The sequence below is a fragment of the Tarenaya hassleriana genome, unplaced genomic scaffold, assembly GCF_000463585.1.
Source record: "Tarenaya hassleriana unplaced genomic scaffold, ASM46358v1 Cleome178, whole genome shotgun sequence".
Classification (NCBI taxonomy): Eukaryota; Viridiplantae; Streptophyta; class Magnoliopsida; order Brassicales; family Cleomaceae; genus Tarenaya; species Tarenaya hassleriana.
The window spans coordinates 165,221-178,066 of NW_010965198.1; the positions used below are offsets into that span (position 1 = coordinate 165,221).

Genomic DNA, 12,846 nt, shown 5'->3' on the forward strand with positions numbered 1-12,846 from the left:
TAATTCATAAAAATTCATCCTAAATCTGCCCAACAATTAGTATTTATAACCGTTAAAACCAATTGGCATAATGCAATATCTAAAAGTCACTATTTTATATTGAATATACGTATCTCTTAAATGTGAGCTAAAAAAAGTAAGTTTTGTATCCATGTTCAATGAGGAATTATAAAGGGTATAAATACAATGATATTTTCGCAAATATCTTTAAATTTAAAGAGTAAAAGAGTAATTTTGTATTATCCCAGATTTTCACGGGCACTGAGAATGATCTCGTATCCGGATCTGAAATTTCAGATTTCCCAAATTATCACTTGACGGCTGAAATAATCGATATGCAGATGGTGTCGAATCGATAGCCGAAATTCAGTTTTATTGGCCAACCCTGTTTCTTCCCAGTAAGATTGGCGTGTGTGTGAGAATAAATCCTTGAAATGGATAATAATGATAATAATAATAATAGTTTGACAAAAAAAAATAATAATAATATAATATATAAACTTTTTTTTTTTTTTGTAAAATGGTTTAAACTTTTGTTCACCTTACAAAATGGTATAATTACATTATATTTTAGAATTTGTGTTTGGTGGAAGAGCATTTAAAGAGACCAAAGACTCGACCATTAATTTGGGGTGGTCCCCGAAAGCTTGGCCACAATGCATATGAAAACTATCACTAATTAATTCACTTGCATACATATACCCAACGAGTTTTGCATTGCTTTTGCATATATGCTATGTCTATTTCCGGCAACGTGAAGAATATGATAAACTAAAAGTCATGGGACAGCTTTCATATAATTTTGTAGAAGTCGCTAAGCTTACGGCTTCGTAGTTCGTCATAATTCTTATGGGTCCAACGCTGTACATGCAGAAAAAAAAAGTCTTTTTTTTTATGATGTTACATATGTTTTTGGTCAAAATATGATGTAACATGTTAGATTCAATTATTATTTCATTACATTAGTATGCATGCAAGAGTGAACAAAAACATTATTGTAGCACTTGTCCGTCCTTTATTCTATGCTCATTATTGCCACACCAACACAATATAAAGAAGACCAAGGTCTTCATTCTCCTCAAGCTCATCTCTCTCTCTCTCTCTCTCTCTCTCTCTCAACATATGGATATCTTTGAGGCTGCATGAGAATGGCATCTACGGAGACGATGCATGTGGTATGGGAGGATGTGATGGTGATGATACCGAACTTCGGAGAAGGTCCAACGAGGAGGTTGCTTAATGGATTGAACGGTTTTGCAGAGCCAAGTAGGATCTTGGCCATCATGGGCCCTTCTGGCTCCGGTAAATCTACGCTTCTTGATGCATTGGCAGGTCCAAATCTCTCTCTCTCTCTATATCTCTCTCTCTCATGAGGCTATGCGAAAGGTTCAACTTGTATTTGCTAAATCTACACACTTCTTGATGCATTGGACTCTCTCTCTCTCTCTCTCTCATATTTCCTCTTCATGCATCGGATGAGAACCCTTTTTTATATGGATCTATAAATTTGAATTTTAAATGATAATATGCACGATAGGGCGTGTACAAATAGTTACATTCATTTCTTAATTATATACGATTATGCATAACTGCTACTTCTAATTATGTACAAGGGACCTCTACTAAAAAGTTCATAGGTTTAAGTTTGAAACTTCAAAAAAAAAAAAAAAAAAAAAAAAAAATAAAAAAAAAAAAAAAAAAAAAACTGGATTTGGTGGTAACTTTGCATTAGATCTATGAAAACGCCGGCCCTAGACCCTTTTTGGGTAAATAGGTCTAAAATTTTTACATAAATTATGAAAATATTTTTTTGCCAGTAATTATACGTAGTATTTTGCATGTCTCAAAAGTATTTGGGATAAATTTTAGATATCAGTATAAATTATTTTTATATGTTTAAATTTTTGAACCAAAATTATATTTTCATTTAACGGATCCATTCCACCGTGCTCATATATATATATATATATATATATATGTGTGTGTGTGTGTGTGTATAAGTTTGTGTGGTGCTCTTCTTATACGTAATTATAATTGTACGTTCTTATCAGGACAATTAATATTTCTATTTAAAAACATTGGAAATATTTTCAACAAATCAAAATCCATAAGTCCTATATATATATATATATATATAACAGAAACTAGAATTAAAATTAAAAGTGTTGACAATGGTTGACAGAATTTCGGGGGAGTATTATGTCCAACAATATCATGACCTAAAAAAAACAATATCATGGCCTTGTTTTGAAGAATAAAAGAAGTACAGAAAAAAATAATAATAAGCATTTACTAGGGTTCCTCTGCACTGCTGTAAATTTGACCTAACCCATTTATGAGTAGGAGCCCCGAATTAAATTGGAGTCCAACCACATTCAAATATATATGTGTGTGTGTACCCTTTTGTATGATATACACATGTATAAGTACATGATGTGATGGGGATATCGTCTTCGTACGAGGATATTTGTATGCCCATGCTTTTGTATATTGTCTCTTTCTTCTTCTTTTTCCTTGAATAATTAATATCCTGGTTATGCTTTTTCCTTTCCATTTATAAATTTGATTGCTCATTCTTGTTTTATTTATTTATTTAATCGGATCAACCGGTTGCGAGCAATAACTTTAATTTTTAGTTTATTTAATTTTACAAAATTATTAAACTATTTTTATTTAGTTTGATTACGTTTTTTGCCTCTTTTTTTTTCCTATAACGGTTTCTACTAGGGGTGAACATTCGGTTCGGTTATTTTGGTTATTAGTCGAACCAAATCGAATGAAGATATTTCGGTTATTAACGGAATTGAATCGAATAACCGATTGGTATTATGATTTTTTAAAATTCGAAATAACCGAATCAAACCGATTAAAATTTAATAACCGTTTGATTATAAATTTTCAAAACCTGAAATAATCGAACCCGAACCAAACCATAATACCTCTCCATTTATATATATTTATATACATATATTTATTTCTAATTTTATCATTGTTTTATTATTTTGTAACTTATTTCATCATTGTTTTATTAATTTTAAAATTTGGATGATTTAAACATTTGAAAAGGAGAAGATTTATTTATGTAATATTTTTATTTGTTTTTGTTTTTATGTCAAAAATTGAATTTAAAATTTTATTGTTTTATATGTTAAAATAGTCATTATAATATTTTATATTATATTTTATTTTAATATTTTTTTAATATTATAAACAAATTTAATGGAACTATTGTTTGGTTCTAGTTTTAATTAGACAAAATCGATTCGAACTGAATCGAATAGAATTAACTAATCGTTTGGCTAGTTTCGATTTATTTTCGACCCACAACATTTAACAATAAAAAATATAAATATAATCTCCAAAGTCCTCTTATAATCAACCATTAAGTGTTTGTACCACTAATCAAAACTTAAATTATGCAAACCAATCACTGACTATATACACACACACGTGGGATGTATTTACAGGAAGATTAGCTGGAAACGTCGTTATGAGCGGAAAAGTTCTTGTCAATGGGAAAAAGGCAAGGCTTGACTTCGGCGCTGCTGCTGTAAGCAAAATCTATTTCTCTATCTACTTTACGCTCAAATTCTATGGATAATTGTACAGCTGTAAACCCTAGAACCTTGAAGAAGATAACCTCTGTTTCGAGAGCACGAAGAGCATCCTCCTCTGTTTCTTTTTCAGAAATAACAAAAACCCTAAACCCCAAAACTTGAAGACTCATTTTGTATTGGTGTGAAACTTCAGGCTTATGTAACACAAGAAGATGTCTTGCTAGGAACTCTAACAGTGAGAGAAACCCTAGCTTACTCTGCCCATCTCAGGCTCCCATCGACACTCACCAACCGAGAAATCTATGGCGTTGTCGAAGCAAAAATCACAGAGATGGGTCTGGAGGATTGCTCCGATCATGTCATCGGGAACTGGCACTTGCGTGGAATAAGCGGCGGAGAGAGGAAACGCCTCAGCATCGCCCTCGAGATCCTCACGGAGCCCAGTCTCCTCTTTCTAGACGAACCCACAAGTGGACTGGACAGCGCCTCCGCTTTCTTCGTGGTTCAGATTCTCAGGAACATCGCCGGCAATGGAAGAACCGTGATTTCCTCCATCCATCAGCCGAGCAGCGAGGTTTTTGCCGCCTTTGATGATCTGCTCCTCTTGTCTCGGGGAGAGACCGTTTACTTTGGGGAAGCGAAATCTGCCTCTAAGGTAGTAATAGTCTACAGAAGCCACAAGATCATACCAGAGTTAATGGATTTCACAATCGTAATGGCTTTCCATTTGTGCTGTTTCGGCCTTTCAGTTCTTTGGCGAAGCGGGTTTCCCATGCCCAAGCAGAAGAAACCCATCTGACCACTTCCTCCGGTGCGTGAATTCTGACTTTGACGATGTCACAGCAACTTTGGCTGAATCTCGCAGGATGCATGTGAGTAGTCTTCTGCAGCATTCTTGTGAAACTCGAAACCCGTTAGAACCACTCGAGGATCTACCGACATCAGAAATCAGGGCAACACTTGTCAGAAAATTCAGATGTTCAGAATATGCAGCGGCTGCAAGAGCAAAAATGCAAGAGGTTTTATCAATTGTAAGCCTTTCCCATCCCCAATACCTTTCTATTGCAGTTATTACATAGAAACCAAGGCATACCACAATCATCTGCACTTAAATCTTGTGTAGCAGAAAGGGCTTGTTACTGAAAGGAAACGAGGGTGCCAAGCAAAATGGTGGAAACAACTCAGGACACTTACTCACCGGTCTTTCATAAACATGTCTAGAGATTTGGGGTACTACTGGATACGGATTGTTGTCTATATAGTACTGTCTGTTTCTGTTGGTTCGGTTTTTTTCAATGTCGGAAAAAGCCACAAGGATGTCTTTGCTCGTGGAGCTTGTGGCGCGTTCATGGCGGGTTTCATGACATTCATGTCAATAGGAGGTTTCCAATCTTTCATCGAAGAAATGAAGGTAACAAACTAAATCTAGCATCACTTTCTATTGCCTTCTATATATCTATCTAATGTATGACAATCCTAAAACCAGGTATTTTCTCGAGAAAGGCTCAACGGGCATTACGGGGTTGCGGTGTACACACTGTCCAATTTCTTATCCTCGTTGCCCTATATATTCCTAATGTGTGTTTCTACCACCTCCATCACATACTACATGGTGAAATTCCAATCTGGGATTTCTCATTTCGCTTTCTTGTGTCTCGACCTCATCGGTGGAATAGCTGTTGTGGAGAGTTGCATGATGATGATAGCTTCAGTGGTTCCTAGCTTCTTAATGGGAGTGATGGTCGGAGCTGGGTACATAGTAAGAACATTCTTTTTCCCCTAAAAGCTTTTTAAAATATTTCTCTAACACCAAAAAAGAAAAAAAAACGAAAGCTCACTAAAATTCTATATGCCATAGGGTGTTATGCTGATAAGCTCGGGTTTTTTCCGACCATTCCCGGACTTACCAAAGGTGTTCTGGCGCTACCCAGTGTCCTATGTAAACTATGGGGCATGGGCTCTACAGGTATCGATGCCAAAAACCTCACTCTAAGGTGCAAAATATATTGCCAATTCTTACTTGGGCATATGTGAAAAATGAAGGGAGCATTCAAGAATGACATGATAGGGATGGAATTTGATTCTCCATTACCATTGGGGCCGAAAATGAAAGGGGAGCACATCTTAAAAACCAGACTGGGGATTAACCCCGAGCGTTCAAAGTGGTTGGACTTGGCAGCCGTAGCGATGATCCTACTCGTGTATAGGCTTCTCTTCTTTGCCATACTCAAGTTCAAGGAAAAGGTTTTCCCGTTGGTTCACACTCTGTACACGAGGAAGACCCTGACCCACATCCGGAAAAGGCCCTCTTTCAGAAAAATGGCACCCTTCCCTTCCAAGAGGCATCAGGTTCCCCATGCCCTTTCTTCTCAAGAAGGACTTAACTCTCCACTACGATAGATTTGTTGATGAAGTTAATGCAGGAAAAAACAAAGCTGACCAAGTTGAGACAGGTACGGATGAAGACAAGAAGTTGAAGAAGAAGTTATGTTGCAGTTATATTTGTAACGGTTGGGTTGGTTATTATTGTTGTCCCATAAATACAAGTATTGAGTAGAAGGGGGCATTTTAAAAAATGACTTTAATTGTCATTTGTTTCAATGGTGACCTTATAATTTTGATAATTCTAATTTTGTCATTCAATATAATAATTATATTTTATTATTATTTTATTCATAGGATTTTAATTCATTTTCGAAAAAACTTAATATCTCTTTTATTTTTTTAACGTTTTTTCCAAAAAAAGAAGCTATGATCTTTCATAATTATCTTTTGATAACCGTTTTATGAAGTATTCAACTTTTATTTCTTTTATTGTAATCAATTTATTTAATTATGTAATTATATTATTAATTTGTTCTTTTTCTATCATATATTATATACCTCTTACACTACTTTCTGTTTCTAAATATTGTATTCGTGTGTTTAATAATTCAATATTTTTCTTATATATTTTTTCCATTCTATTCGTTAGGATTTTCTATGATATCTCTTTTAATTTCTCTTACTGCATAAAATATTGAGCTAATCATTTTTATTCTTCGATTTTCTTCATTAAGTTCATGTCGTTCAATTGTTCCATAAGTTCGTCCTCTAAATATACTTTCTATTATCTCAACTAATAATTGTTCAAGATGGTTTTCTTTCAAGATTTAATAGGGATAGTTTTTCGATAAAATCTTCGTTGAAATTCATTTTGTAAAGTTGTTGATTTGTGATATTGTTTTTCGTAATTTAGAGTAGTCTTCCTGGTTTTCTTCTGATTGCTTAGTGTTAACTAATAAAGATGGTGATTCTTGTATACTTAATCTTGGGTTAAGTCGTAACAATGATTTCCATCCTGGTTCTATTGTCGTTAATGTTCTTTTTAGATAAATTACTGGTTTAAATAAAACATCTATTTCTATAATATCTTTGTTTCTAAAATTTAAACTGTGATGACTATTTATTAATGCGTAGTTAATCTGATAGGTTATAGAAAAAAGGTGATTTCCTTTTTTCTTCGGCTATAATACTTTCTTTATAATCGGTTAATCTGTCATCTCTAATTTGAAAGGTAATCGGGGAATCGATACCTTCCTTGAATGTTGATTTTATAATTATTTGAATAGTACTACAATATATGTAAGTTATTTGCTTTCTTTGTTTTTCGGGACAATTTTTTAGTCTTTCTAAGATTTGTTCTTTGTTAATAATTGGTAGAATGAGTTCTCCTGTAGTTTGTTCAATTGGTACTGTGTTTCTCCTACCATGATTCCGAACTTTATTATGTTTTTTCTTGGAAAAAAATCCAAAAAAAAACACTGAACTTTACAATTTTGACCAAAAAAATACTGAATTTTTTATTTTATCAAATAAACATTAAACTTTTTAAGTTTGACAAAATAAACACTTAATTTTTCTACGGTTGTCAAAATAAACAAAATGAATGACGTGGCCCAATGAGATGCAAACACGTCAGATTATTTTACTTAGTTTTTTTTTACAATCGAAAAAAGTTCATGTATTTTTTTGGATCACTAAAAAAGTTCAGTGTTTTTTTTATAATCGCAGAAAAGTTTATGTATTTTTTGGATCATTTAAAAAGTTCAGTATTTTTTTAGATTCGTTTAAAAAGCTTAATGTTTATTTGACAAAAAATAAAATTCAGTGTTTTTTTGGTCAAAATTATAAAGTTCAGTGTTTTTTTTGGGATTTTTTCTTTTTCTTGATAATTGTTTCTTTATTTTTTTCTAGTATAGTTTGTTCGAAGTTTTCATCTTTTGAAGATCAAAGTTTATTTTTCGTATTTTGTTTATGTCTATAATTCCATCAAAGAAATATTCTTCGTCTGATTGTATAAAATTATCAAATGCAGAAGTTGATGCCATACCTGATTCGCTTTTGTAGATAATAATCCCTGTCGATTGGTGTTGGTGATGATCGTTTCCTCGCTGGTGATCCGGAGATCTGATCGGCTTTTTGATCTTGATTAGTGATAGTGTTTAGTTCCAGAATTCTGGAATAATTGCTTTGTGATTCAAAAGAATCTATTCAAGGCCTCCAGAAGATAGAAATCTTCAAGCCAATCTCTTAAGAGAGATTTTCCAGAGAGAGTTCTGAAACAAGTAAGTTTATTTCACTCTGAGTTCTCCAAACGGAGAGAGCTCATACTTATACAACTTTGGAACCTTATTGGTTAAGATAAGAATCTCAAACCGGGGCCAACTAAAACACTTGACACCACATAATTGCATAATATAGATTACAGATATAAGGTTTCTGATAACCTTATCTTTTATTGGGTCCGACATATTACATCAACTAGTCATATGGCTTTTTCTTCACATGTCTTTAGACTTTCGGATGGTGGTTGGCTGCTCTTTTTCATTTTGTCCTTTAGTTCTTTGCAGATAGTGCATTTGTGGTCGCCATACCTCATCAGAAAGCTGCAGAGCTGTTCCTTGATAGATTCCTCTAGTCCTGCGAATTTTCCTTCTAAATGATAGAAGTCTAATTCGAAATCTGTTACTATTTGCATTTCTTCCTTTGAGATAGTTTTCTTGTTGTAGGTGATCATCAATACATTACTGCTGGCATAATTGACTTTGATCTCTGAATCCGCAAGGATCTTTCTTGATGCCTTGAAAACTTCAAGTAATGAATGAGCTTCCAAATCATCTGAAATCTCACAATCTGACGCATCATCTCTTGGAGGCAGTTCTCCCTTTGCTACTCCAAGGTGTATCATCGCTTGTGACTGTATAATCTTATCCTTTCTGAAGATCGGGATTGAACTCTTAATCTTCATGAAAATAGTTCTTTCCTTTGCGAATCGTTCAAAGTAATTTCTGATAATTGGTTTCATCTTTCGTGGAAATTCTTCGAATATTCTCATCGAGTCAATGTAGATACTGTCGACTAGTCCATGTTGAAGATAATCAAAGGCTAGTAATGGATTGGCTTCTCCAATGAAGATAGCCTTTGGTCCGATTCTGGTCATTTTTGGGTAAAAGTCCATGGTAGTGTGTTTTTCTTTGTAGTCTACTAGGGATGCCCAGTAGGACTGATATTTCTCGAGGGTGACCTTTTTTAGGGCCTCTTTTTCTTGTGTGGTTGGTATTTGGGCTATTTTGGGTATTCTCATTTAGGGTAGTTGTGTCTTCGGTTCAACTGATTGTTTTTAGGCCATGGTTTTGTATGATTCGTTCAAGGCTTTTTGGGTTTCTTTTTTTGGTTCGGAAGATCTGGTGTGAAACCTTCTTTCCATTGGTATGCTGAGAGAATATTGCATAGTCCGCGTATATCCCTCTGAATGGTCTACTAAAGATAGCATACCATTTGTTTGGTTTTTCTTCTACCTTGATGGCGGTAGGAAGTGTTACCTTATCTGGTCCTGCTTGTTCTTGTTTTTTATCTTCTTCTACCGGTGTTCCACCAGTTGCTTTTATATTGATGTTCAGGGATTTAATTAGCTCCTCCCTCTCCTCAAAGAGTTTTGAGAGATTTTTCTGAATCATTTTGATCTGGTTGTCTTTTTGATTGATCTGATTTTGGATTGTCTTGATTATTCCTTCCATTCTCTTGTTGGAGTATCTGCAAAAAAATTATTTGCGGACTTAATATATTTAATATATGGTTCAAATTGATGTAATTCTAATTGTCATCGAATTAATCGTCCTTTTCGGAATTCTGGTTGAATTTTATATCTCCAGAATCCTATTACGTATTGTGAATCAGTTCTTAATTCGAATCGTGTTTGTAATAAATCAATTTTCCATTTCTTTAGAGTTCGAAGACAAGCAAGTGTTTCGAGCTCTTGAATTGGATAGTTCATCTCAGTTTTTGAAAATGTTCCTGAAATATATTTACATAGTATTGTATTCTGTTTTTCAGTTTTTGGTACTTCATTGTTATTGGTACGATCGTATTGGTCAAGATGGAGTAATTCTTTTCCATCTTTTATTGCTAACATGCATCCTGCCCAAACTTGTTTGGATGCATCTATTTCAATAATCAGAAAGTCTTTGGTCGTTGGATTGTATAACTTTGGTAATATCTTTATATTTTCATTTATATGTTTTACTAAATTTGTATCTTGATTAGTCCAAGACCATGATACTTTGTCTGATATTTTCTTTTGTAATTGTTTTCGTTCCTTTGCTAGGGATTTGAGAAATCCTTGTTTAGAAACATAATTAAGACACCCAAGGAATCTTTGTATTTGTTTTCTATCTGTTAATTCGTTTGGAAATTGTTGTATTTTTTCATGTACATTATCTGTTAGTTCGATTTCTCCGTTATTATTTATTTTTAATCCAAGATACTTAATTTTTTGCTGTACCAGTTTTGATTTCTTTTTAAAATAATTAATCCTTTTTCTTTGTATCGTTCTAGAACAGTGATTAATTTTTCAGTGTGTTCTGATTGTGATCCGTTTGTAAATATTATGATATCATCAATGTATGCTAGGCAATACTCTTCTAATTCACGGAGATTTCTATCCATGAATTGTTGATATATTGCTGGTGCTTGTTTTAATCCAAATGGAAGAACATTCCATTCATAATGTTTTTGTGGGGGGCATGAAAATGCCGTTAATGGTTTTGTTTCTTCTGACAATCGAAGTTGTCAATATCCTGATTTAGCATCTAAACTGCTAAACCAGTTTTTTCCTTTTAGTCTTCCGAGAATATAATCCTTTCTTGGTAATTTATAACTATTTCCAATAGTTGTTTCATTTTGTTTTTTATAGTTTATCACCATTCTCTTTTTTCCTCGTTTTATCTCATTATTATTTTCTACGTAGAAAGCTGGAGCCAAGTGTGGACTCGTACTGTAATACCCCGAAACTCGATTCGAATATTTAATTATTTTCGGGAATAAATAATTAAATAGAAACATCGCGTTATCATCAAAACGGGAGTATACAATAACGGAAAAAAGGAACGAGAAAACACCACGTACGAAGAGACGGGAAAAAGACGGAGAAATGTTGAAAATTTGCCTAGACCGACCGGTCTAGGGTGTAGACCGTGTTGGTTTAGTGCTCTATGATGTACTGATTATGAGCTTTGTTCAGATACATTCGATGTATTGATACTTTCTATATGTTTTTTTTATGAGAGTATTTTGTTCATTACATGTTCCTGCATGCTAGATCTGTTATGAAATCCATGTATCATTATGAATGATACTAAACTCCCTAGTCTTATGTCATTATGGGAATAACGACATAATAAGACTAGTATGATGTGTGATTGATGATCACATAGATGATCATAGGTATTGGATACGATCACAATCATAGGTATTCGTTGCAGAACGGAATACTGGACTGACCCGCATGAGATTGTCACATGGACTAGCGTCATGACTTGAATCTCATACGACGATTCCATGATTGGATCCTAAGACCTGAGATATCTACAGAATCCAACATGAGGAGTTGCGTGCTGTGATTACGTCAAACGTCCTGCGTAACAGGAGGACTATAAAGGCATGTATCAGGTACGAAACGAATCATGTACTGGATTGTAGATAGTCAAGACGGGATTTGTACCTCTCGTAAAAGAGAGAGATATCGCTGGGCCCCTCGTGTGAGCAAGACTGTAGAAATGTGTGGCCGCACTATAGACGAACATCGTCTATTTCAGACAGTCGAACTCAGTGAACGAGAAAGCAGTCGAATCAGATAAGGTGGCTTGTCCATGCCTTATGTTCGACATATGATATCGCGATACAAAAGGATCATCAGTCGGAATCATCACTGGCTTTCGTATGATCACAAACAAACTCTATTCGAGATAGGTAGTCATAGTGTCTTGCTAGAGACCGCCTATGACTTGTATATCCAGAATAGAGATTTTGGATTATACTGCTATATCGAATGAGCCTACAGGGTCACACACAATAGGGATGGACAAGTACGTGTGCTAAATTATCCCGATGAGGAATCCTAATTGGATTGAGATTCCTAATTGGAATAGGAATCCTAATGGGATTAGGAATCCTAATGGGATTAGGAATCCTATTATGTATAGGAATCCTAATGAGATTAGAATTCTATTACATCTAGGAAACCTAATGAGATTAGAATTCTAATAGGTTTAGGAAACCTAATTAGATTAGGATTCCTAGTAATCTATTCCTTGTCAAATTAGAATATTTGGAAAGTCTATATAAGGAGAATGTCTTCTAGGGTTTTAAGAAAAAAAAAAAAAGAAAGTGAAGAAAAAAAAGAAGAAAAATAAAACCCCAAGCCTCCAAAAACCTTGCACACAAGAGAGATCAAGATCTCTAGTCCTAGCAGACAAGTTCCAAGGTGTTGGAATCCATCCCGACGTATGGATACGTGTAGAGGGCGAGGTATTCTTACTGCCTTTCGTGATCAGACGAGTTCTTCAATTGATACAGGCCCCGGATCGATTGAGGTAAACGTTCTAACGTTTCTATGATTCAATAATAGCATGGTTCTAGGGTTTCATTAAAATTTTTGTTTTATATCCGCTGCGCAAACACTAGAATCGATCTCTTAGGAATTAGATTCGCTCATGAGATCCCAGGAAACCCAACACCTTTCGTTGTCCAACATTTGCTACCATACAATAATGCGGATTTTATGGCGCTATGATAGAATTTTCTTTTCAACCGTAGGGGAACCTTATGATCACAAAGAACCCACATCCTTTTGAAGGATTCACCCAAGATATTTAAAATGCGGGTTTGAGGTACTGGTCTTCCTTACAAGATAATTCTCACATCATTAGAACGTCTGCCACTAAAGTCACAATGCATGTACTCAGTCTTC

The 12,846-nt window shown here is 34.5% G+C and overlaps 1 protein-coding gene across 2 annotated transcripts; it reads left to right on the plus strand.

The window, feature by feature from the left end:
* The first annotated feature begins 1,129 nt into the window (after nucleotides 1-1,129).
* On the plus strand, nucleotides 1,130-6,053 carry LOC104810245 (ABC transporter G family member 13). 2 transcript variants are annotated; one of them, XM_010536439.1, is made up of 8 exons: nucleotides 1,130-1,332; nucleotides 3,468-3,550; nucleotides 3,751-4,212; nucleotides 4,307-4,588; nucleotides 4,681-4,968; nucleotides 5,044-5,316; nucleotides 5,416-5,523; nucleotides 5,601-6,053. In XM_010536439.1, the coding sequence occupies exons 1-8, from the start codon at nucleotides 1,143-1,145 to the stop codon at nucleotides 5,955-5,957; spliced, it is 2,043 nt and encodes a 680-aa protein (XP_010534741.1). In that variant the 5' UTR covers nucleotides 1,130-1,142; the 3' UTR covers nucleotides 5,958-6,053. The 2 variants fall into 2 exon arrangements, with proteins under 2 accessions (XP_010534741.1, XP_010534742.1); XM_010536440.1 differs by having other exon boundaries at nucleotides 4,684-4,968.
* Nucleotides 6,054-12,846: the final 6,793 nt, after the last annotated feature.